This window comes from Enoplosus armatus, chromosome 9, assembly GCF_043641665.1.
Source record: "Enoplosus armatus isolate fEnoArm2 chromosome 9, fEnoArm2.hap1, whole genome shotgun sequence".
Classification (NCBI taxonomy): Eukaryota; Metazoa; Chordata; class Actinopteri; order Centrarchiformes; family Enoplosidae; genus Enoplosus; species Enoplosus armatus.
This window is the reverse complement of record NC_092188.1, coordinates 6891037-6916490: the sequence shown is the minus strand read 5'-3', so window position 1 is coordinate 6916490 and position 25454 is coordinate 6891037. Positions and strand designations below refer to the sequence as shown.

General features: G+C 41.7%; 3 protein-coding genes across 3 annotated transcripts; all 3 read right to left on the bottom strand.

Moving 5' to 3' along the window:
- Window positions 1-604: 604 nt before the first annotated feature.
- On the bottom strand, window positions 605-2687 carry gja9a (gap junction protein alpha 9a). Its single transcript, XM_070911234.1, has 2 exons — window positions 2635-2687; window positions 605-2102 (listed from the first exon to the last, which is right to left on the bottom strand). Exons 1-2 carry the CDS (start codon window positions 2685-2687, stop codon window positions 605-607), a joined length of 1551 nt encoding a protein of 516 aa, XP_070767335.1.
- A 2786-nt stretch (window positions 2688-5473) lies between these two features.
- rhbdl2 (rhomboid, veinlet-like 2 (Drosophila)) lies at window positions 5474-12927 on the bottom strand. The gene is made up of 8 exons (XM_070911235.1): window positions 12690-12927; window positions 11019-11262; window positions 9683-9831; window positions 8430-8542; window positions 8111-8211; window positions 7586-7646; window positions 7422-7483; window positions 5474-6757 (listed from the first exon to the last, which is right to left on the bottom strand). Exons 2-8 carry the CDS (start codon window positions 11247-11249, stop codon window positions 6578-6580), a joined length of 897 nt encoding a protein of 298 aa, XP_070767336.1. The 5' UTR covers window positions 11250-11262; window positions 12690-12927; the 3' UTR covers window positions 5474-6577.
- A 1034-nt stretch (window positions 12928-13961) lies between these two features.
- Window positions 13962-25215, bottom strand: akirin1 (akirin 1). Its single transcript, XM_070911485.1, has 5 exons — window positions 24879-25215; window positions 17282-17428; window positions 15291-15419; window positions 14595-14666; window positions 13962-14469 (listed from the first exon to the last, which is right to left on the bottom strand). The coding sequence occupies exons 1-5, from the start codon at window positions 25081-25083 to the stop codon at window positions 14459-14461; spliced, it is 564 nt and encodes a 187-aa protein (XP_070767586.1). The 5' UTR covers window positions 25084-25215; the 3' UTR covers window positions 13962-14458.
- Between the last annotated feature and the right edge of the window lie 239 nt (window positions 25216-25454).

The following is a 25454-nucleotide window of genomic DNA, read 5'->3' as shown; positions in this document are numbered from 1 at the left end:
TTCATGTTGATGAGGACAGTGCTGTTGTGTTAGCAGCTTATTGATATGCACAGGAAACTGGTGAGTGTTTACATCTGTACAGGTCAACTCAATATCAAGTCAATTTTATTTATGTAGCCCAATATTACAAATCACAGTTTGCCTTAAGGGGCTTTACAGTCTGTACAGCATGCATCACCCTCTGTACTTAGACCCTCAAGTTGAATGAGGAAAAAATGTTTAGCAAAAAACCCTTTTATCTCTGCTCCATTTGAGAGGTGCCGGTCTATCTAATCTTGTACTAGACCATCAAGCTGTATGATGTAGCTGTTAGCTCAAATGTTTACTCTTGGTACATTTATTTTTCATGCTCATTTTGGAGTATTACATGCAGTTAGTCCAATAGAAAACAAAGTATTCAAAAACAAACAAACAAAATATATATATATATATATATATATGAATATACATTACTCTTATTTCTTATTGTAATATGTCACCAAAAGCAATTATAAATGTCTGTGGGGTTTTTAAAGCATTCCACATTATTTCTATCAAAAATAATAAACTCTCACCAGTTAGAGCGCAGATTAGAGTGCTGTTAAATCCATAAGTTAAATATAGTTTAGATCTGCAGGTCTGACGTTCGTCTGCTGCTTGCATTACTTGCCATTGATGTTTTGCAGTTGGAAGAAGGAGGTCTGGGGTTGTGCCTGGATCCTGAGCTGGAGTCATCCAGTGACTCAGGGGTGGAGGGCCGGCTTTGATGTTTGGCATCTGGCTTTGACTGTGTTTGAGAGGAGGGAGGTCCACCCCCGTAAGAATCCGTGTCAGAGCTTTTACCCTCCAGCACTGTGGAGCATTTGAAAGAGCCATGAGCCCTCCACGGCCTCCTCGATGCACTGACTGGCAGCGTGGGGAAGGAGGAAGGGTGAGCTGGCTTCTGTTGGCATTTTGGAGAGTCTGGGCTCCCTCTTTCACTGCTGTCATCCTCCTTACTGTGCGGGGGAAGATGTAAAAAGTCCTCAGCCTCCTGCTTTGGATTGATCAGGGAGTCGCAGCACGGAGAGCAGGGCTCGTTGGTAGTCAAGGTGCACTTACAATCTGGGGGGCTTTGAGCTGAACATCTGGAATCATCCAAATCCTGCTGAGTAGCCAGCTCGCCCTGCAGAGGTAGAAAAGTTGAAGGTTTGATAAGGTTTGGGTACATAATTGGGCCCTGCACCCTCTCCATCAAGAGGTTGTAGTCACTTGGTGCAGAGGCAATTGTTGCCTTTCTGGCTGCACATATTTGCACAACAGATTCTTTTTTACACTTGTTGACGTAGTAGTCATCAAGGTCATCTCTCTCGTCTCTCAAGTGAGGGTAGAAGTCCAAGATGCCCTTTTTAATCTTCTTGTAACCCAGATGCATGATCTCCAAGATGTTTAGGAAGAGGGAAATTCCAGCAATGCATTGCATGAACACCATGAAGACACTTTTCTCTGTTGGTCTGGAAACATAACAGTCTACAGCGTTGGGACAAGGATCCCGCTCACACTTGAAGAGCGGGTAGAGGTGAAAGCCATAAAGGAGGTACTGGCCTGTCATGAAGGCCACTTCAACGACAGAGCGAGTTACAATGTGAGCCACGTAGGTACGCAGCAGAGAGCCCCGCAGAGGAGCTTTGTTAAGCTTACCCTGATCGAGCTGTTTCATTTCCCGCTCAATCCTCTTCCTGGCTTCTGCCAGCTCCACATCCACCAACTCCAGCTCCCTCCTCAGGAGAGCCTTCTTCTTCTGCCGTGCCTTCTCCAGCGCCCGCAGCCTGTACAGAGCGTGGCCCATGTAAACCAGAGAGGGAGATGACACAAAAATGACCTGCAGCACCCAGTAGCGGATGAGGGAGATCGGGAAAACCAGGTCGTAGCACACGTTTCTGCATCCAGGCTGCTCAGTGTTGCATATGAAGTCAGTCTGCTCGTCGTTCCACACATCCTCCGCTGCCACCCCAAGGACCAGCATACGGAAGATGAAAAGGATGGTGAGCCAGATTTTGCCTACCATAGTGGAATGGATATGCACCTCCTCCAAAATCCCCCCAAGGAAGTTCCAGTCCCCCATCTTCACTCTGCCATTATGACTGGTAGAAAGTCAGTGACAGAGAGAGATGAAGTAATTAGGGAAGGAAATCTGTTGAAACAGCTTAAAATTGGTTTCCATAAAGGTAGTAGTACAATGAACATACAGTAACAAGAGATACAGTACACCTTTGAGGAAATAAGTCGGATTTTAAGACAGACTGCAAAGGCATATCGACAATATATGCAGTATAAAAGAGCAAAATTTGTAGTAAACCACCAAAAACCCCAGAAAAAAATGTTTGCGAAAATAATAATATAGATTTCCCAGTAACAATGGAAGTATCAAGAAATTACAGTACCTCTGAGGTGGAAAAATGAAACATTAACTAGCAGAAAACATGAAGTAAAACTGCAAGGTGTCACATATTTGCTAAAAGATATATTAAAAATTGACAAAGAGGACTTGTACATCCAGTGATATGTTCCCTTGGCTGGTCAGCTATCCAGTTTTGTTTTAATAAAGCCATTCCCCTCAGCAGTATCATTATATAGACCAGGGCAGAACTCTGTGTACTCTCCATCTCCATTTACCTTGCAGCAGCATGGACAGACTGCCGGTGGTGACTTAAATCTCCTCGGGTCATGCAGCCCTGACGCGGTCACCAAAAAGTTTTAAAAATCGTTAGCGCCCTCCACATGAGTCCCCTGCACATCACCCAAACTTCAGTGACCCGCCTCAGCTTCAGTGTTGCCAGAAACAAAGTGGGGACAACTGAGCTGCTGAGGGCAGGATGCCAACACTACTCTGACCAGAGAAAGTCAATACCAACAGCTTCACTGATGCATTTAGATCATGGCCTCACAGTGTGTGGGGGGGGGGGGGTTTAACCAATTGTAACACGGATATTGACCTCAATCTTTGCAGGTCATGATTTTTTTGTGTGTGTGTGTATCATTCATGCTGTTTTTTTACCTTTCCAAACAGGAATGATGTCAACAGCAGAGATGGTAACTCACTGAACATTTTTTTTGTGTTTCATTTGGGTGTGTATATTAGGCGTGAGTGTTAATAATGAAGCTGTTTCCAAATAGATGCTTTGCAAGTCCAGACTACATGCTTAGGATTTGTTAGCACTCAATTGTTCAAGTCTATTTGCTCCATATGTACAAACAAAGAGAAGGAAATAGACACTGTGGTTGGAATCCCCACATTATCAATACCACTCAGTTATCCACACAGGCCTCCTACGATCAATAGTTTTCTACTATAGTGAAATAGTCAATGAGTCATCATGTCCGATTTCATACTCCGCTGCTCTTTTCTGGATGTAATTAAGTTCTCATGCACTTGACACATTATTTTATCCCATTTATGAGAAATCTATAACAATGGATTAGTGTGGCCTGTTTGCCAGCTTCAACACCAGCCAATGCTAAATACCTTTTAATGTCTTTTAATGTCTTTTAATGTAAAGCAAACCACAGCCCAGAACTGGCCCTAGCCCACCAGATAAGTGCAAGATTTTTTCCACCCGTCTGTTAATATGAAGCCGTGTTAAACTGAACTTTTCGCCTCTGACCTAAAATCTCTCATTCTACCCAGCAGAGCAGGATTGATTCAAACCAGTCTGGTACAAACACATTAGGGGTGCAGACGGTCACACTGGGGTAACATATTGGGAAAATCCCAGTGCCAACCCGCCCCCTCCTCCCCCTTTTTTTTCTTCCAATCACAGTAATCAATTTTCACTTGTACTTCAGCCCCAGGGCGTCCTCTGGCTTATTGTTTATCAGCACAAATGAATGTTTTCAAATGTGAAGGAATGTGTCTGCAATCTCAGCAAACTCTCAAAGTCTTTTATTTTATCAAACATTGAGAGAAGATTAATTCCAGAAATTTAAATATATGGGTGATATATAAAACAATATATATACAATACACTTACCGTACTCACAATACACAAGTTAAATTGTTTTGGCAATAAATTACCCCTTCGCTTAGATGTACTTCCTGAGGCAGCTGAGGAAGTTTAACCTGCCACAAACAATGCTGGTTCACTTCTACACTGCCATCATAGAGTCCATCCTCACCTCCTCCATCACCGTCTGGTACGCTGCTGCCTCCACCAAGGACAGACGCAGACTGCAGCGTATCATCCGCTCTGCAGACAGGGTGATCGGCTTCAACCTCCCATCTCTTCAGGACCTGTACTCCTCCAGGACCCTGAGGAGAGCAGGGAAGATCGCTGCCGACCCCTCCCACCCCGGACACCATCTGTTCGACCCCCTCCCCTCTGGCAGGAGGCTGCGGTCCATCAGGACCAAAACCTCCCGCCACATAAACAGTTTCTTCCCCTCTGCAGTCAACCTGACGAACTTACATTGACCCCCCACCCCCATCCCCCCCCCCGGACACAAACACTACTTATACGTTATATTAACGTACATCACCCCTGTCCCCCCTGCGTTACATTAACGCACCCACCCCCTACTGGACACTTTATCTGGACACTTTACTTTATTCTGGTCACTGCACTGTTGTTATTTATCTTATCTTATTTTTATTTTTATTCTTATTCTTATTTTAGCTTTTATATTCTACTTATTTGTTATCAAAACAATAGCACCTTCAGACCACAGCAAATTCCTTGTAATGTATGTTACTTGGTAATAAACAGTTTCTGATTCTAGATGTTTGGCCTTCACTGTGCAGAATGATGTGTTTGATATTACAAGTCTGAAGGGAAAGTTTCTGAGTTTAAGGTGTGTACCTACAAGCATGATTTTGTCACAACTAGTTTTGAAGCCAATTATGGTCAAATATGAAACTTGAATCTCCCGCACCCAAACACCTTCAATGGACCTGGTAGAAGACAAGTTGCATCCAGCAGTTAAACTTTTGACACTAAACATATTAGTATGTTCATAGATTCAACAACAATAAGGAAATCTAACGCAAAAACACAACAGCAATGAGCATTTACCAGCAAATATTTGATACAGAAAGTGAAATCTTGCGGATTCTGATGTTTCAGCTGTATTGTCTAATGACATCAGATGCTTCGACTGCTGTACTATATGAGGCAACATACCATTTCCCACTGTTTCAGGGTTAGGGCAAACAAGTGCATAATTGAATATTGATGCACTAAGTTATATTGATCTATATTGATCTCAGTTTGGAAACTATGGAACTTTCCACACAGTGTGAAATAGCAGTTGCTGCCATACGGGTACAATCAAATACATCTAGTGTTGAGTGTAGAGTCCCAGCAGCATCAAACAGCAGACTGCTGTAAACACACAATGATTTGGACAACTGTTGTAAATGTGGTCTTTATTGTTAATTCTGTATATATTCATCAGACAAAATCAATACTCTTATCCTGCTTCTGCAGAAGTTCAGACTCAATTTGACAAAAACCAAAGACACATTGAAAAACATCAAAGTTTATTACAAATACTTCAAATATTGAGCTGTGGAAATGCAAAACCAAGTGTAGGAGGTCTTTGGTCACAGTTTACCTGTAATCTCAGATAAATGAAGTACACTGTCTAAAATAAGATCTGTTTCTGAATTACTATCGGTACCTGATGCCCCTCTCACACCAGATGTAAAACAGCAATACTAAAGAGTTTTTATTTATAGACTTATGGAACAATGTACTGTCACTAAACTATAACTTACACTAAATGTTCAACAATGTCCCTGCAGTTAAGCAGGAGTATACAATATCAATCACTATTTATTTTTACTAACAAATTACAGTAGATGGTGATTCCAAAAGCTGGATGTTTGAAGTGTGACAGAAAAGTGAATCAACAGTTTTACAACACAACATGTAATTAGCCACATCCTAGCAACAGGATGTGACTGAAACAATGATGTGGCATTGAGCCAAGGCCTGATGGTAAACTCTTCTGCTTACAAAAGGGGCAAACTTTTTCTTCTTGTTAGTGCTGTCATACAGCCAATCAACAGGTCTTCATTAGATTCTGTGTTTTATGAATACTGAAAGTCCATAAGAGTCCATGATGATTCGACAGAAAATTAGCTACAACATAGAGGAGCATAAAATGATTAAATTAAACTATCTGAGCATTATTATATGGAATATGACCGGTGTGTTCATTAATTTCCTGAATATTATTTACAAAAGATCTAAAAACTCACACACACTGGAATAAGAGAAATATTGTGAGTGACAACACATTAGGGGTACAGATAACATTTAATTCAGTTCTAAATTATTCACCTTTTAAAGGCACGTTTTCCTCAACATTGTCTAAAATGTAAAATGTGTCTTCTGCAATGCTACACATAAACAGCAGGAGGCGCCCTTTCACTTTAATTCATAAATTCAGCTCTAAAAAGAGGAAAATCTGATAGAAAAATATTTTTAAAAATACCCTGTGCACTACATTCACAAAGTCCCTGAAAAGCAGCTTTGCTGTGGAAGGCATGAGTAAAAAACAGCTTCCTGAGTGTGACATTAAGGCTTTTAGCGTTAACTTTAAAATAAAAAGCTTGTTCCTATGGTGCTGGGGACAGGAAGATGTTGAAGAGCACAGCAAAGAGCACAAAGACTACATAGCCCACTATACACAGCCAGAAACGTGGGTCTTTCAGCAACTTCTTGTTGTAAGCACTGAAGAAGACGTAGCCGATGGTCATCCCGGCCACAATGCCTCCAAAATGAGCCACAAAGGACACCTAGGAGGAGAGAAGACGAAGACCGGTTTTAGCCTGCAGGCCTAATTACCCAAGTTAAATTGAACACAGACCCCCGACTACTGTCATCCGACCTCACTGAAATGTGGTGAATACCCAAAAAACTTGCAGGACCAGTTTAACAGCCAACACAAAGTGTTGAGGGTGGAAAGAAGGGAGACAGCAAGGTGGGGGAGGGAAGGAATCAGGTGTTTAGAGACTGTAGTCTAGTGATCAGTTGGAAAGACAAACAAGCTTCATCAAACGGGAGGAAGATACTGTCTGCTTTCAGTTTTATTATTCAAAACTGAAACTATGGAATCAAAGGACAAGGGTCACAATTTCTAAATGTGGATTACTTATTTAAAAAAAAAGCAGGTTTTGTAGAAAGTGTGTCGGTTTTCGGTCTTTGTCCGTTAGTACGTGCCCATGCAGAGAGGTATGTATCTGCATGAATAATCAAGTCCCAGCAAGAGCTGCTGATCTTGTCTGTAGCCACAAGCAAATTAAATCCATCACCAAACACTGTCAGCTTGGGGGAGGTTAGTTGGATTAGGTGGATCCCTCTTTAGGCTCTTTGTTTATCTGAAAAGGTTTAGCAAGACCCTTTGTTTGTTTGTTTTTATTCTGCTGAAGTCCTCTACTGTACAGCGGAAAAAAATCGTACCTTCAAACCAGCCTCATCATTGACAAATCTTCTGTAGAAGGCAAATCCAAAATCTGTGCCAACTGGAGAAAGAAAACAGTATCAAATGTGTCATTTGTCATCAAGTACAATCACAGCAGTTAGGAAAATAACGAAATAGGCTGAAAACACACAGGAGAACATACCAAATATCACTATAGCGAGGATACGAAACACTCCAAGGAGAGGTATCATCTCTCGGAAATTCTGTGAATTGAAAAACAGTCACCAGCTGTAAAACATACATCAAGCCTGAAAACACAGTGAAGGCTTCACAAAGCAGAAATGGTACAACTCTAGAACAATGTACTGTATAAAAATACTATGGGAGTGTATGCATGCTCAGTAGTTCAGTAACATATAAATGTTCCCTTAAAATATATATACCAAACCATCAATATGACATTCATTTTGGAAATGTCAGTGAACTGGTACTGTGCTAGCTGCTAACCTTTAGACATGTTGACAAAGAATTAGAATATGTGGTTTTTAATGTTCTGTATATATTCATCAGACAAAAAATGTGGAAGGTTTCTGTTCCACTGTGATCAAAGCAACATAGTCATCGCTGACTCAACTTTCTCTCACAGAAACAACTAAGTAAACGCTTGAAATGTATTTTAAGCTGTTGTTCATACCAACACTTCCTATTAAACTGAATGTAAACTTACCACCACTGCGTTCATAAAATAGCCTCCTATCAGGGCGTAAACACCCCCAGAAGCGCCCACCAAAGCACTGAGAGGATCAAAGATGGAGCTCGCCAAAGAGCCTGAGGGGAAACAGAAATTATCAGCGGCATTTCTGACAGCTGGGACTCGCTCTAACACAAACATGAAAAACCAACTTCAAGACGAGTTAATGTTAGATGTCTGGGTGCACAGCATTCACAAACACTGATCAAGTCCAGCTAGCTAAGGCTTTTGTAATGATACCGCCAACTGTGCCACATTTACAGCATCTGGGGTGGGGAAAAAAGGTGATCCTTACCTGCCAGGACACCTGCGAGGTACACCATCCCCACTTCAAATCCTTTGTGGACCAGTTCCAGCGGGATACCCAGCAGCAGCTGCATCACCAGGTTACCCACGATATGCTCCACACTGAGCGAGGCAGAGGAGGAGAACAAGCAGAATATACTTAACCATGGTGGTGAAAAGTCTACAAATATACATGGTTGATTCAATTTGATGGGTAATTTAAATATAGTTTTGTTACTGTAAACGACCACCAATGCATCAACACTTCCCGACTCTTTCTGTGGCATTTACCCCCAAGCCCATTCGTCCCACGGAAGATGTAAATCTTCAAAAACAAGTCCCAAATTTGTTTTAATAAAAACGGCTCAGTCATTTTATAAAACAGCTGGGCAGGTTTTAACAAATGTTACTCAAACAGGAGCAAATTGTGTTTTTTGTTGGGAACTACCTTCAGCTGCAAATTAAAACACATTTGGTGCACTAGTGAGTATTTCTGGCAGAAGGACGGTGTATACAGGTTTGACTCAAATTGCCCATGTTCATTGTAGTAAAGGAACTTGGGGAGCAGAGGGGAAACTCTTTGACAGTAAGAAAAATAAAGAATATCACCAGCCTTATCCTTTAAGCAAATATCCTGTCAGGTGTCTTCCAGTCGGTGTTGACTGTGACTGTGACCACTGTTCCTCTTTGCTAATCTAGTTTTCCAATGTGGTTCTGTGTAGTCATGATTTTTGGCTTTCCTGTGTTCCTGTGGCTGATGTACTCATGATTTAGTTAGACTGTTTGCTTTGCCACATCACATGACTTTGCAGTGTTTTGACAGATGTGCCCGCAAGGCTGTCTGGGCCTCCATGTACCTCTATAAAAATCTCTTTTAAATTTTTCTTCTAAAGCTAATTCATATGACTCGGCTTTGCAACTGTGATTGTGGTGCATCAGTTAAAAAAACACCATTATGAAGTAATGCGGCAAAGTGGAAAGTGTCAAAATCGTGATGACATATACAAAACACAGGAACTCTGTAATAAGCAAAGCGGTGCAGCGGTCACAACCTGCAGTCTCAAGAAATGACCACAGAATTGAATCAACACCTCTGACAGCATAAAAAGAACAACACAAAGATTATGAGCTTCACCAGACTGATGTTTACTGCAGGGCCATGATATTGTGCTGTAAAGTGTCAGTGGGAATTTGTCCACTCCCCACACTGACTTGAGCTTTCTTCGTGTAATTAAGGGATCTAAAAGCTCCGCCAATGCTTACCCGGCGTGGACAAACATGTAGGAGAAAAAGCGCCAAGCTTCCTCTCTGCGCTCGGGCTTGTATGTAAGGGAGCTTTTCCAGATGCCTTCATCGAGGGTCACCCACTGCTTCTGAGGCTTCCACACCGCATAGTAGATAAACACTGCCAACTGATGAAGAACAGAAAAAAAGTTAGTCTTTACATAAGAGATTAAACATGTCAAATCATTTTACTTTCCTCCACATAAAACACTGAAGACACAGCTTTCAGGTTAGCAGCAGCAGGTGTGAGGGCAGACGCTAAATCCCAAACAGCTGTATGTTTAACCGACCCCAGGAAAACCCCCAGTGGGATCGTACATTGCAGCTCAGACGTCTGAATGTCTTTATCTGTAGGAATATAAAGCGAGAAAGAACACTGCAGCTCAGTCGATCTTCTCTGGGTAAATAAAGTGCCTCCTCCCCCAAATAAAAAAAAGTTTTGAGACATTCAAATGCAGTGACACTGGACATCTGTGAGCTACAAAGAGTGAGCTGTTCATCCCCAAGTATGAATAGACAGTGTGCAAAACACTCAGTGATAAGAAAGACAGTAAAGCTACTGCCTTCAACTGACTCTGACAGCAACATGGGGCCAATTTGCAAAACTGTTTGCATTAGTGTAAAGTCGTAATTAAGGACATAATAAAGAACTCAGTATACATTCCTTTTAAGCCATAGTTTTGGGAGGGAAATGAGGCCACAGCATCCCCCCTCTTGCTATTTCAACGAATCACCCACTGATCCTCCACATTCCACAAGATGAGTTTATTTACCTGAGTCTAAAAGTCAAAAGACACGGTGGCTTACTGTGTACACATTCAGGAAAAGCATCTCTGACTTCTCCCACCAGTAAGGCTCAACTGCACCAGGTCTACCTTAAAGCTACTACTCATGAAAACTACTGCTTTCATTGACACCATGCCCACTGCCTGCCAGTGAGGACTGCACTTGATGAATCAGGACATTCAGAGGAGGCGGCTCAGATGCCAACAGAGACAGAAAGAAAGAAATGAACGCTCATGGCTCTACAAGCGTCACAGTTTAGAGCTTGTTCATTGTGAAAACCACGTATTTTCAAATACTGTACAGTAACAGTCAAATAAGTGTCATGGTTCAAAGATAGGGCACTCAGGCTTCTATATCACCTCAATATCTGCTCTACTAAATACAATCACAGCAAATCTTTACAGTAATTAACACCACGGCAGCATATAAGCCAAATGTAGGCTGCATGTATAATTGGATCACAGAATCCATACCGATCGCCCCAGCACTCATACAGTATGTGTGTCGTGTACATTCAGGGCAGAGTTACCTCGGCAATACTGATGAGGATGATGAAGATGGGAGGCGGGCAGCAGTTGGCCCGTTCCAGGTACTTGCTGCGGGAGTCTTCTGGAAGCATCCATTTGGAGACAGACAGCTGGAACTTCTCACAACACCCAATCTTTCTGCCACCGTCGGGCTGGTCTGCTCCACTCCTGAGCCGTCCCCCATCCCGGTCCACAGGGAACGGCTCCTGCTGCTCGAGGTCGATGTCGTCCATCGCTGCTCCAGTCCTACACAGCAGATTGCATACTCTGACTCAGGGGTGACCATATATACCTTGAGATGATACACATTAGTCTCCCAGCATTGGTAGCGATCACTTTAATATCTCTGGGTGTATTTGGTCATCACGGGCTTTTGTTGCACGTTATGGCAATATTGGATTATAACATGATTTTAGCATCATGTGCTGGACTAGCCAAAAAAGGACATTCCTCTCGAGTTATTTAATCCATTAACAACTGCATAATACAGAGATGCATTTCTAATGTTTTGTCCACCCCATTTATATCAATGAAGGTAGTCAATACTAGAAACACCTCTCATTATGACACAATACAATTCTGCAGTACCTCCAAACCAACCACACAGTTGAATCAACACGTCTCTAAAACAGTTTCAACAAAAACTGAACATTATAACCTTCATGAAGGTGATTTATTGCAGGGCTGCTGTATGATGACTGCATTAGGTTTAGCTAGGTGTAGCTAATAAACTGGCAACTGAGTGTATATCAACATTCTGATATAAAACAAATGGAGGATTTTATCTATATTGCCTACAACTTTTCCAACACACCAGTTACTTCTCTCATGATTTAAGGCGCCTAAAAGTCAAGAGAAGTTAATCAATAAATATGATATCACAGGCTAAATCCCTCAAGTACTTCTGTCTTACAAATAGACAGAACTGACTAACTAGAGCTGCAGCTAACAATTATTTTCTCCATTCATCGTCTTGTCTATAAAATATCATAAAATAGTGAAAAATTCCAGTTATAATTCCTACAGTCTAAAACCCAAAGATATTCAGTTTACTATCATGTAACAAAGAAAAGAATCACATCCACACATCTGAGAAGATGGAAACAGCAAATGTTTATGTTGATCGTCGCAGCTCTACACAACAAAATGAAATACACCTGCACATCTGTACCTGTAACAAGCAGAACTGTACTGGTAACTGTACTCTTGGAGAGAAGAACACTGTGCTGAATATCATCTCTAAAAAGGTTTAAATGACTGATTCTAAACTTGATTAATGTAGGAAAAGGGGCATTTACATTTACTCTTACATTTACAGAGAACTGCTAAAATGGCCATAACGGATGTGAAATACACATTACACTTTAAGATGCTCAAGTACAACTGACAAAACTAGACTGAATATAACATAGTATTACTTCCACTTTTAAGGCTGAGATTTCACTATTCTTATATTTCAGAATCTGATTATACTACGGAAGTCTTTTACAGTAAGTTACATTGAGTTTAATTAGCGTTTCCGGTTTACTGGGCGTTGCTGATGACAATACTCTGATTTTGATCCCAGACTATTGCTCACAACTTGAAATAAACTTAAGTTTCCTCACCACTGTAAAGTTTTCTCATATTCGTTTTAGTGTTTAAAGAAATCACCTTAACTTTGACCTACTCACCTAAACCTTCAACAGGAAGAGTGCCGACGGCTCCCAGAACGCATAAATATTGATCCGACTAAACTAATTCAACCAGCTCAGCTCCACAGTGCATCGGTTCATACGCTGTACAGGAACGTTTTCAGCACCGTTCCTCCATGTTTTCAGGAAACCCGCGGAGTCCCTTCGTCAAGCCGACCGTCCCCGTGAGATCGGAAGAAACAAACAGAAAAAAAGGCACTTAGAGATAATTATAGCCCTTTCATTGCTTTTTCCTGCTCCAAACTTCCTTCCCTCCCTGTCCAAACAACCCGCGGATGCTCCCTCTCCCACCAGACTTCAGCAGAGTTCACAGGAACACAGAGAGCAGAGACGTCTGCAAGCCGCGCACAACAGCCTACCTGTTTCCCCGTGCCACACCTGGGATCAGTGACGTCACCGACACGGTAGATCCTCATTATCCAGCTTTACTCACACATAACCCCCCCCCCCTTCCTTCCTCCACCCATACAGTCCGGTGGAAAGGCCATAAAAGCGACCATCTTTGATCCACGGTGCCATATATTCAAATAGATTACAGAGTTTAATTCAGCAAAGTGCACTGAGGCTGAAGTCCCACATTAATATTAATGTTACACTACCTTATATGTACCACAAGGGGGCCCTAGAGTCCACACTTAAGAACAATGGAATGGCGTTCAAGGTTTACATTGGAGGCTGCTCGCAAAGAAAATACTGTACATTTAAATGCAATTAAGTTACTATACATTCCCATCACTAATGTTATCAGCGGGTGCTGTAGTAGTATCTCCTCATCACCCTGAGAGTCATTCTCATTTCTTAGGTAGACACGTTCACAAAATGCTTCATCACAATTATACTGTACATTAATAATACATCAGCGGATATAATATTACCCGTCCAGAACAGCTACTTTGTGGACCAAATTCCAAAGTCCAAACCTCAAAGATATTCAATTTACAACGATTTAAAAAACAGGAAAAAAGCAGAAGATACTTGAGAGGCAAGGTTTGGCATTTCAGCTTGAAAAATGACTTAATAGATCATCAAAATAGTCATTTTCTGTTGATTGCCTGCTTCAGCTCTGGGTGAAATTGTCTTTTCTGCTACTGTTTAAGGTCAAGAATCAGGGGAATAGACATTGATGGAGGATCATGTGATATGATCAAAAGCTCCAGAACAGTTACATTGACCTTGTGATGAGATTGGTGTCAACAACCCACACAGCTAAAAACACATCCTTGCTTCAAGAAAAACATCCCAGAACACAGATTTTAATCACAGAACTTTTATTTTTTTCAAAAGGGAGAAAAATCCACATTCTCAGGTTAAGAGTTGTGAGGGAGGATGGAGGAGGGGGGGCAAGAAAAGTAGGACAACGTGAGAAGCAGGAGCCATTAAATACAGCTGCTGGAGGTTATACAGAATGATCACATGAGCCAATAAGCTTTTTCTACAGCGCCGGAAAGAGATTTGACACAGATCTGCTTTAGTCAGGATTTCCAGAGAGTATATAACAAGAAAAGGGGCAAAAAAAAAGGGTGGGCTTCATACATAGTTTATCTTTCAGATTCTTCTAACTTTTGGCCAGCAGCAATAGTTTTGAAGTAAGAAATCAACTTTTGGATTAAAAAGAGGATAAACCGTGGCACCCAAATAGTTTGAGATGAAGAGGAAAAAAATGGTAAATAAAATGAAAATCAAGTGGAGGGGGGCCGTAGAAGAGCAGCCATCTTGTGAGAGGAAGCTGAGATCTCATCGATGTGAGTTCAGGAGACATCTGAAACACATAAAATGATTAATACTGTAGGTGAGTGCCGCAGTCAGACATAATAACAAAGATATGTGTACTTTGACAGAGAAAATGTGTCTTGCTATATAAAAAAGGTGGTTTAAGATACTTACAACTAGCAGGTCGGGCTCCGTATCTTCGCATGATCTGGTCTTGTGTGAATTTCACAAAAGATTCATATTGTTCTGGAAAGAGAAGAAGATGGTGGTGAGGATGTGTGCTGTAGATTCAAACACCAGATGGGGCAGAGGACAGACTACATCCACATTTAGATTTTTAAATCTCTTCTCTTTTCAGTTGGCAAACAACAAAACTGTGTTATTGTCAACATCTGGTGAGGCTGTGGAGTCTCAGCATTGTAAACCTCCTGCTCTCGGTGATCACCTACTTCTGTTTCTGCTGTCAGAAAACAAAACGATGGTGGCTAATAAATATTACCTGTTAACAAGGTGCTATTCCCAAGCCAAACCGGCATTTTACAATTTATAGATGCTGGGAAGAGAAAATATAGACATACTGCGTTTCAGCTGCTAAACTAAATTACACCATCTTTATTGCACTTGTTCCCTGCCCGTTTACAGCCTCAGCATCTAGAAGGATATGCAATATTTGAGGGAACCATGGATGCCAGCACTGCAGATCATATCAGTTATGATCTGAAAAGATACTCATAAGGGAGGTGGCAGGATGTTTCTCATTACACAGGAACACTTACTGTTCCAAACTGCCAGACTGTAAAGACGTGCTGTCCAGATGAATTGTGAATGCTGATATTAAAGTCCTGTGGTTTTATTTTATTTATTTATTACCTGCGAGTTTTGTGTTAAGGATCTGTTCGTACTCCTCCCGGATCTTCTCCTCGTGGTCTTTAAGCAGCCTCTCACACAGGTAGCTCACCTGCTTCAGCGTAAACGAGGGCTGGTCCTTCCTTGAGGCACCTGAAACACAAAATCAGACCAGCTATGAAAAGGCTGAATCACTCACATCTGCGGTGCAGTGATAAGTCGCAGAGACAGAAATGTCCTCTCTCCAGAAATAGGTGCTCGGCCAGGTCCAAATTTACAGCTTTGCTTTCTGTCGTCCCTCACCTCTGCCAGCCAACAGGGTCATGCAGCACTAATGTGAGCCCTTTATCTGAGTCTCCCCAATGTCTCTGTCACAACTGGAGCCAGCTTTAGCTACCTGATTCTTTTACCCAGTGGTCTTTGAGGTCTGCTGGGAGCCGCTTGAACTAAAATGTTTGTAAATCACGGACGAGGACAGCAGAGCAAGGATGACGGTTTAATGGTTGTCTCAGAGACAGAAAGAGGCCAGGATATTAACAGTGCAGTCAGTGTGATCTATGAGACCATCCTGCAGAGTGAGAAGGAAAAACACCAGCACCCGAAGCCCTGGGGCTTGGATTACATCGCACACCTAACTGCCAAATTGTGCTTAACGCATCAAAATGCACCACTGCTGCTGCAGCTGTAGTGCGTTTCTAAAGAGGAGCAGAAGCAAAAAAGCAAACATACCATGTTTGTCAATATGAATGATCTATGATGTATTTTTCTATGATGGGCACACATGTATACAAGGCTGAAACAAACTGTAAATACGCCACAATCTACACACATTTCACTGGCACCTGAAATGTGGGGAAGGAAGTAACTGATTGACCTTTGTATGTTTTTTCAGTATTTAACTTGATTGCAAAAAAACTGTTACGTTATGCACATGTAGACTGCCATTTTGAAAAATTGCATTGTTTGCACTCTGATGAATTTGTCAGCCAAAGATCTCAATTTGCTTTTCTGGGTTTAATCTTCTGTGATTTAGACTTTTATCTGTAACTAATTAACTGGTTTACAAAGAAAAGATTTTATCACCTCTTTATTTTGAGCTGTTCACTTTGTCACAGTAAATTTAAATTATTCCATGACACTTTTGCACTCCTGCAAGTTTGATTTATAATCCTTTTAGATATGGTAAAGCATGAAAGTACTGCTTATTTGGAGTTCCATCTGAAACACATTTAGACAATATATCTAAACAGCTTCTGAGAAAATTATAGTAAAGCCCACTTTTCAGGAATTTCAAAGGGTTTGACTGAACTCAGATGAGAGAGACCTCTCCATTACAGGAGTGGGTTGGATTTGACACAAACAACTACAAATCTTTCACAAACTCATATCTGGAATCACAATCCCTCTGCCCTTGTGACAGTTTTGAGGAGCCTGCCTCTTGAGACTTGAGTTGGTCATACAGGTCAAGGGTCTTTTGGTAGGCCCTGCAGAATGAATGACCTCATCTTTCGTAACTGATGTAGGGCAACTGCGCAGATCTAACTTACAAAGATGTGATTCTGTTTTTTTGATTGTTCTGATGTCTGAGTTGGTCATCACTTCAATGTTGTAGGAGTTGCTAACCAGAACCAAACAAAGAAGACGGCATGTTATTTCATCACCTGTGTAGCCAAAGTTCTGACCTGCAGAAGTACAATATGCTCCTCATAAGGCTCTCAAAAAACCCAAACTGATCTAAGCAGCGACTACGATGTTGTGGCACTCTGCACTCAAGAGCAAAAGAGGGGAGTTTCTATAACTGGACAGTCAGGCCTAGATAATTCAATAGCTGCCCTTACAGACAGCATACACACATGTTTAGCATGTGGTTTGAAATGGGGAAAAACATCCATAAACTGGAACCAATAGTGCCATGCTGTCGCCATTGGAGCTGTGCATGACCACAAGACATGGCCTTTGGAGTAAAAGCCATAAACGACACATGCGCATGTATGGCCAACAGTACAATTTCCTACCTGGTGGGGAGCTGGGAGCGTTGAGGGAGGAACTGGGGCTGGGGGCATCGCTTGAGCTACAGGCCTCAGTCTGGTTGAAGGCCCCTTCCAGCTGCCGCCGCCTCTGGATCCGGCTGTACTCCTGACGGAGGTTCTGGAAGATCTGCTCTGTAGGGAAGAAACAGAAACAAGGGTTTGAAAACGGTTGAAATCAGGACAGAATACCCCAAAATGGTGACTCTCATCGTCACCCATAGGGACGGGATGTGAAGATGTAACTTTGACCATGATTACTTCCTACAGCACATAAATGCATTCCCAACTTTCTCACTTAGTTTCAATAATAGGATTTATAATGACATCCAAGCAACAGTATTCTAAACCTTTGCTTACTGTAATAAAACCCTAATAAACTGCAAAATTACAGGTTTTACAAGTATAATGTGGTCTGTTTAAGTCTTCAATCTGATCATCAAAAGGCATTATGAATCTATCCAGTAGTAGTTGTCCCAGAACATCGCTTTTTTTTGAATGAGTTGAACAGTGATTCATTACAGGAATTAATGTGTGTTCTTTCAGTACTAGGCCCACCACAATCACATTCACACAATACTGAATGTATTCCAGCATGAGCAGGGACTATTAGAGGAAGGCGTAATCATCCACTGTGTTCTTAAGATAACGTACAAAAATACACTCATCCATAGAAAGTAAAAGGTGTGATAGACTGACATTAACTCACAGCTGACTTTAAACACACTTTCCGGTCCTGTGACTGCATCACTTTCACTTCTCTTCCAGAAATTTTCATGATGTCTGCATCATGCCAAGCTACAGCTGGTGAAAAAGCTTACGTTAAGGCTGCAACATAAATCAGTGTTCTTTACTAGGCTGCAACAAAGTAAAAGCCCCTCATTTTTCTGAGGCCGGTTTAGTGTTTGAACAGATGCTTGAGGGTTTTAGTGGATGTATAAAGTAAACTGATCTGTGCGATACTAGACTGCAATGCAGACGATGTGAAAGAGGACATTGCTTGTCTCACTATATGCTAAACTTGATTACCAGTGCTTCTAGCCTAACTGAAAGGTGGTAAGTACAGCTACTGGCCAGCTACCTACTGTATAGGGTACAGCCCTGATAAGCCATGCCAGTCCATATGATAATCACTCATTCATTTCCCTAAAATGCAAAAAAATACATGCACATAAGATTTTCTGCACTTACATGTAGGATGTACAGAAAAAGGAGGCTTACAGAGTAAAAAACAACAATAGTTTTGGTAGATTGATGTTCATCCAGGGACGTGACTGAAAACCCCAAACATTGCCTGCATTGTCTGGATTCATCTTGGTTTCACCATCATTTAAAATACCCAAGCTGAAAATGAGGACAGAAAGCTCACTAGAAACTGGCACTCAAGCCCACATGTAAAAAGCACAACAACTACATGACACTGTTATTAACCAATGTCAGGTCATAGTATGGTGGGGGAAGTAAACGAGGTTCTCTGAAAATGTTCTTCTTTGCACAATGCAGCAATCAACCGTTTTGGTTGTAAACCTGCCATATTGCCTGTGATAACACATTTAATTTCAATTTCACTCTGTGTACTGTTCGCGCAACACTGCCATCTCATCAGCTGTCCTTGTTAGTGCATTCAAGGAAGCTCCACCATCCAAGATTTGTGTCTTGGCTCGTGTAAGCCATTCACAGTTTACATTATGTTGTCAGAAAAAAATCAAACCCGGTAGACCAAAGTTAAGCATATACAGCATGTACGTCATGAAAAGTGTCATGTAAATTCAGTTTCTTGCATCAGAAAGATGCCAACGTCACTGATTACTATGCACTTAAGCATACCAAAAAAGGAAGAATTAAAATTGTACCTGCTCATAATGCATTTCCCCATTTTTAGACCAAGCTAAAACTAGTGAAGACAGTGGCTGCCTGAGAGTTAGGAAATCAATTTCAGGCTAATGACACAGAGGCAGACATCTATTTGAGAAACAATCCCTCCTGGATCCTCTTGACTAGTGGAAAAGTATTCAGACACGCTTCCCGAAGTTGGCCACTCTACAAAAAGGTGCTGTCTCTGCTTTCCCTGGACATCGGTACCATCTTGTATACCGCGGGTCTCCTACAGACTGCGCACCAGACTAACCCTACGCTGCGCTGCTATCCAGCGTCCAAATAGCTTAAACATGGGTCACAGTCAGCACACACATATCTAAGGTTAAAGTTAAAGTAAAGAAACAGTCCTGGGAAAAAAAGAGAAAAACACCATGGCCTCAACCACTGATAACCATACGTAGGGGAGGGACTTTATCTTACTCTACTCACACAGGGGGTGAAGTCTCTATACATGTTGCACCTCTATCTGAGAAACTGTGCCTCATTTATCTTGGGTGGGGAGGGAGCGAGAAGCCATGTTGCCACTTAAGCCTGCTCATCACCAAGCTTCGGATGGTGAGGAAAGCAGGCTCTTCTCTAGAGATATTTCAAGAAAGCCATGTTAAATGTGGTCATGCACTTTTTGAACTGGTGCCTTCACGAAGTCCCTCCTCGTGCTGTATGTGGCCTATGAAACCTTCCAGCATTAACAATACAGGATCCTAATCTGACAGGCTCAGTTTGTTTAGCTACCACTGGGCTTTTCACTCTTAATAAAGCCATATCACTGCAGAAAGAACAACGTCATTCCCAACCAACAAAAGGGGCTGCAACTAGAACTGGCACCTGAAGCAGATTGACAGAAAACTGAGCAACAACAATTTTGATAATCAATTAACAATTTAAGTCATTTCTGAAGAACAAATACACAAAATTCACAGGTTCCAGTTGTTAACTTAAGTCTATGTCCCCAAGTAATCAATCAGAGAAGCATGTTGCATTATCTGGGGGAAGAAAAAAGTCTTTACAAGTTGGGAGACAATCAGGTGATATCAGGAGAAAGAAATTCACCATGCACACAGAAGAGCACAAGCAGTGGTGCTAATCACACGACACTGAGGTAAATTTGAAGTTTGATAATCACAAGCTGGAATTGCATTTTGAAGTTAGTTTTAAGTTAGATAGTGACCAGCAGGACTCATTCTAATGCCAGTAGTTCCATGTCAAATGCATGAATGACTCTGAGCAGAGAGTTATTATAAAGAGCAGCACAGTGCCAGAGCCCCGTCTCCCTCCCTGCGCCTCCAAAACATTCTTTGGACAAAATCCACCAAGTACCGCACAGCTAGAATACAGGGGCTGATTGAGCACATCTAACCACGCCAGCTGAAACACATTTTTTAAAATTAGATCCCATAATACTGTAGTCTTTTAGGTTGTCAGTTTCCCCCCACTAATTAAGCCCAATCATATAATTTGGAATAGTAGGGGGAATTTTGTGTGCGACACAGTCTCCTCACTTTCATTTTGTGTCTCTTGTTTTGTTATTGTTTGAAGGGTGGGGTGGAGTTGCAGATCTTACCACCTCCACTTACCAATTTCCTGGGGGAAACCCTGTATTAGAAATGGCAACTCAAAGTGATTGCTGTTTAAACAAAGACTGTATGAGCAAGATGCTGGCTCCAGAGAGATCTAAAAACAAAACTAACTGTATTTGGGACTACTACGCCTATCATTTAGTATTTATCTGGACCTACAGTTACAGGTCTAATTGGCTGAAAGTGCATATCCTGAATGAAAGAGCTCTGACTGCACTCATCCAAACTAAATGTAGTAAATCATAATTTCTGACTCATGGTAGCAGAAAAATGTTGGACATTCACTGTGGATGGAAGGCATCACCACTCTTGGGTATGTCTGACTGACAAGTGAAAACCCTCTCCTGTTGCCTGTCACTTCCAGCTCTGCCAACTACTAGTAGCTCAACTGTGGGCGTTGCTTGGCAACAATGACCCTGCCACAACCAGGCCAAGCAATCAATCACAGAGACTTCCGGGAGCCAGGGGAACACAGTGGAGAAAGCCTTGGCTAAAAGGCTTAGGCACAGGCCAAATAGTGAATACGAAAGGCAGATCGGCCGGATAGATTGGACATGGTGGTGGAGAGAAAACAAAGCTGACTCGTTTCATTTCACTCTCCATCACTAAAGAATTGTGGGGGGAGGTGGGTTTCGAATGTCACAAATGCCAGGAAGTAGCTTGTGATGTATTATGGGTCAGTTCAAGTTGCCCTTCTGCAATGAAGAATTTAGGAGTAACCACTATTAGTTTAAGGAAATGGGAAATAGCAGCTAAACGAATGACAGAGAAGCTCGCTACTGCAGAATAAATTATCTTCAAAATGTTTGATTTTGTCTAATCAAATCTGGTGGGACTCTTATAGTGTCAAGTGGTCCAGCAACCAATAGTCACCGTCCTTCCCCTGACTTTAGCTAAAGTGGGAAGACATAGAAATTTAATTAAAAATCTAAAAAATTGTCCACATAAGGTGTAACAATCTAACAAAGTGAAAATAGTAAAAATACAAAATTCCTCAATGCATTTGGAACACAAAGCAAAAGAAAAAATACACTACTTTATAACCGTATTTAACATTAAATCTTCTGGACAAATGATCAGCCATTTTGTGATTGGTGGTAGTTATGACAATATAGACAAATGTATGCGATGTATGAGAGTCAGAAAGGTTTTTTTTTTACAACCTGGGAAAAATTAAATCAAATACCATTATCAGCCACAGTGAGATGTGAGTATGCATTAAGTTGAAGTTTAAAGATCAAATACGAGGTGATAGAAACTTGTCAACCAGTGGAGTTTTTGCAATAGCATTTCTAGCAAGATAGCTTCCCCTGCACTATATTTTTGAATAAATGAGATGAAATGCCATAAGGGGAGAGAAAAAGCTGGATTGGTGCATCCCTAGCTATCGCTAATTATCACTTCTAATTAGTGGTATGCGATTTTTTTCATTTTCATGTACAAAAGCCATTGTTGCTCTGTCACCAAGAGCTTCCTGATCAGACAGCATGCCAAGTTTAGCCAGGGATACTTGAACAGTACAATTACAATTAGTACAATTTCCCCCCGGGGATCAATAAAGTATTTCTGATTCTGATTCTGATTCAGTCTTGAAGCCTGACCTGGGTTTTAGGCCTGAACTATGACGTGCACATTTTCTGCCCAAGCTGGAAACCTGACCGAAGTCAACCAATCCAGCCTTTTAGGTAACACCATGTCCCAGGAAAACACCAGCCTCATCTGTCAACTGGGATAAGTTTACCAAAGCACAAGTCCAGACTGACAGCACAAGAATGAGGCAGAGGAGAACGGAGCGGGTGATCGTATCTACATTTTGAAATAATTACCAAAAGATACCTTGGCAGTGTCCTGTGTCTCGCCTGCACACACAGCCTTGCTCACCACAAGCAAACCTGACTAGCTGGATAGCATGTGTGGGTAGAGACGGGTGGGAGGGATGACAGCTGACCTTTTGCTAAATACAAAACTGCTTTCACTTGGCAAACCACAGCAGAAAAGCAGGCTTGTGGTACCAGTCCCATGAGGGGCCTCTTTCTGGGTGAAGGTGAGTATAATACCTGGTATCTGGACCTCATGTCTGAAGCAGACAAATCTGCATTACTTCACCCTTGCAGCTGCTGTGCTGTAATTCAGCTAGGCAGACAGACTCTGAAAGAAATGGAACGCACAAGAGGCCTTGGATTCATAGCATAAAGTTCAGGCTGGATAAGCAACGTCAGACCAGACAACTTAGAAAACACAGATGCTAGTGATTCATTTTGCATACCAACAAACATAGCTGCACTATGAATACCACTCTGTAAGGGAAACATAATTAGCAAGTCATATTGCATAAATGATGTGAGTAATGACAGGGGCAAGAAAATCAGCATCTGGATCTGCCCTGTACCTTCTCAGAAACTTATAAAATCACTAGAAATCTTTGACTTACCAGGATGAGAATTACACAGTTCACCAGAAGCAGAAATAAATACATTTCATAGGAAGCCAGCTGTGACGACATCTCCATCACCACCTACATGTGTGTGTGTGAATGCTCTTGGAAAACAACCTCAGGCCTTGTCTATGAGCAATGTGCATAAAGCACATTTATTTCTTACAGTGCAAAAACAAGAACAACAGAGACCATGAGTTGCCCTTTGTCTTAATAAATGACACAGTAGGCATAAAGTGCAAACTGGGACTATGTGAGCTCTTGTTAGGTTATTGTTTTAATGAAAATAAGCTTCACCAACAGCATTTCATTTTTCAAGTAACACAAGTCAGTCACCTCCTCCGCAGGTAAATCTTCCATGAAGAACACCCACTGAAGACAAAGTTACAAAGCATAGAACTACACACTACTCCTAAATCAAAAACACTCATTCTCCATGCAGGTCCTTCCCAATAAAACTGGTTATGGAGGAATGCATCTTTGCACTGCTGATTTCTTCGCTGTTACTTTGCCAATGCTTAGTGGCAAGATGGAAGTCGATACACTTCATAGCAACAGGAGGACGAACTAGCACCATAAGTAACCCTGCTCTTTAGAATATACTGCACATAATGACAGTCTAGAAGTTAACTGCATGGCTTAGCACAGGTAGTACAGCTTGTAATCCTCTCACATTTTGCATAAATGAAGTGCTCAAATAAATTCAAGGAGGTCCAGCTATTTTTTTTTTATTAGAATTCAAAAAGGGTAAGGATTAGGCCTCAGTGCTATCGTGGTGCCAATCTCAGTGACTGGCACATACAATAAGCCTCACTGGATCACGGCGGAGACATCCAGGTAATTATCTTGCGTCTACTTCTGCGCCCCACACCCGTCCAACGCTCCCAGGGAAGCTTTCCAAGTCAATGGGAGAGTAGAGTACAGACATAAAGGAAATGGACAATGCCTTCCAGGCCTGAAGAGGAAAAGAAATGGTTGTGGTGCATAATGGTAACCCCCACCTCAATGCAATGCAAGACAATTGTGGCACTAAAGCTAAGGAACATTACCCAGGCAGCTCCTAATTAACAGCCTGCAATTCTGCGCCTGCTGCTGTGATGCCATTTGTCTTCTCGAGAGAGAGCCAACAGGCTAGATTGTCACCCAGGTGTTAAAGTATAAGCAGGATCTTTTGTTTAATTCCATCATTTTTCAAATTAACGTCAAATTGAACATATACATGTATTCAATAGCCGTGATATGTCATACTATACTTGCAGAATGTACAGGCAAATCTGATAAAGGGCAATCATATATGCTAGCTAAATTTAATTTACCTAATGCTACAAATAGTATTTGATTTCGCTATGCCAAGAACTAGAATCTAATATTTTCATCAGCAAATGCAAGTTAACTCAGCCAACTGTGCAACAGTACAATGAGCGGTCAAGATGCCACCAACAAATACCCACAGATCCACTTCTACTTATGTGCGTCTACCAATTTTAATGATTAGTAAAATGATCTGTGTCGGTAGCTTAGCGACGACGTTCCCCTTCCTTATGCTAGCTTAGCTAGGCTAACGTTTAGCCTCCAACCCCCATTCTGATTCTCTGAACTAGCTAGCTATCCATTCCACTCCACCCAAACCCCCTCCCCCATGACACCCACCCTGAAACGCAGGAAAAAAAACGTCAAATGTGGTTTAATTTCATACCTGGGGTGAGCCTGTGTTCGCCTCCTATGGCCTGAGGAGACATCGAATGCGTTGGGCTGTCGACTGGGGGACGGAGGTTGCATCTTTGCGGGGACGGAGTGCTAGGAGTCCCCGGTAGTGGATTGCACCTTCTCCGCTTGGGAGACTGGGGACTGAGGAGGGCCTCAAACTCCATCGACCGCTTTAACGTAGCTCCACAAGCCATGTTAGCTAAATAAAACGGAAAAAATAAGTTGAGAAAACGACCCGCAAAAACTGGGGTTTAACGCTCGTGGTTTGTACGTTTTACTCGAATTTCTTGAGCCTTTCTTCCTCTCCACAACAACGGATTTTCTTCTCTCAGTAGTAAGCCAACTGCCGACCCTGCCTGCTGAATTTTTAAAACGTCACAATGGCAGATCATACCACTGGAGGAAAGAGGGGGTTTCTCAAATACTTACAACATAATATTTTGTATCTTTCACCGATTTGAATTGTAATTGTTGTAAAGATTTACATTTAAATGTAGTACTTAATAAAATCAGGAATCAATTGTGATTTTATTTTGTGATTTTTATTTCTTTACGCTGCGATTTC

Excerpts from the sequence above, each read along its gene's own strand:
- akirin1 (XM_070911485.1), bottom strand. The coding sequence starts at position 25,083 with ATGGCTTGTGGAGCTACGTTAAAGCGGTCGATGGAGTTTGAGGCCCTC. Across the intron at positions 17,429-24,878 it reads CGAACACAGGCTCACCCCAG|AGCAGATCTTCCAGAACCTC; the intron begins GTATGAAATTAA and ends TCTTCCCTACAG. Across the intron at positions 14,667-15,290 it reads CCTTAACACAAAACTCGCAG|AACAATATGAATCTTTTGTG; the intron begins GTAATAAATAAA and ends TTCTCTTTCCAG.
- rhbdl2 (XM_070911235.1), bottom strand. The coding sequence starts at position 11,249 with ATGGACGACATCGACCTCGAGCAGCAGGAGCCGTTCCCTGTGGACCGG. Across the intron at positions 7,647-8,110 it reads ATTTTATGAACGCAGTGGTG|AATTTCCGAGAGATGATACC; the intron begins GTAAGTTTACAT and ends TTCAATTCACAG. Across the intron at positions 7,484-7,585 it reads CCTCGCTATAGTGATATTTG|TTGGCACAGATTTTGGATTT; the intron begins GTATGTTCTCCT and ends TTCTTTCTCCAG.
- gja9a (XM_070911234.1), bottom strand. The coding sequence starts at position 2,687 with ATGACCCGAGGAGATTTAAGTCACCACCGGCAGTCTGTCCATGCTGCT. Across the intron at positions 2,103-2,634 it reads TCTGTCCATGCTGCTGCAAG|TCATAATGGCAGAGTGAAGA; the intron begins GTAAATGGAGAT and ends ACTTTCTACCAG.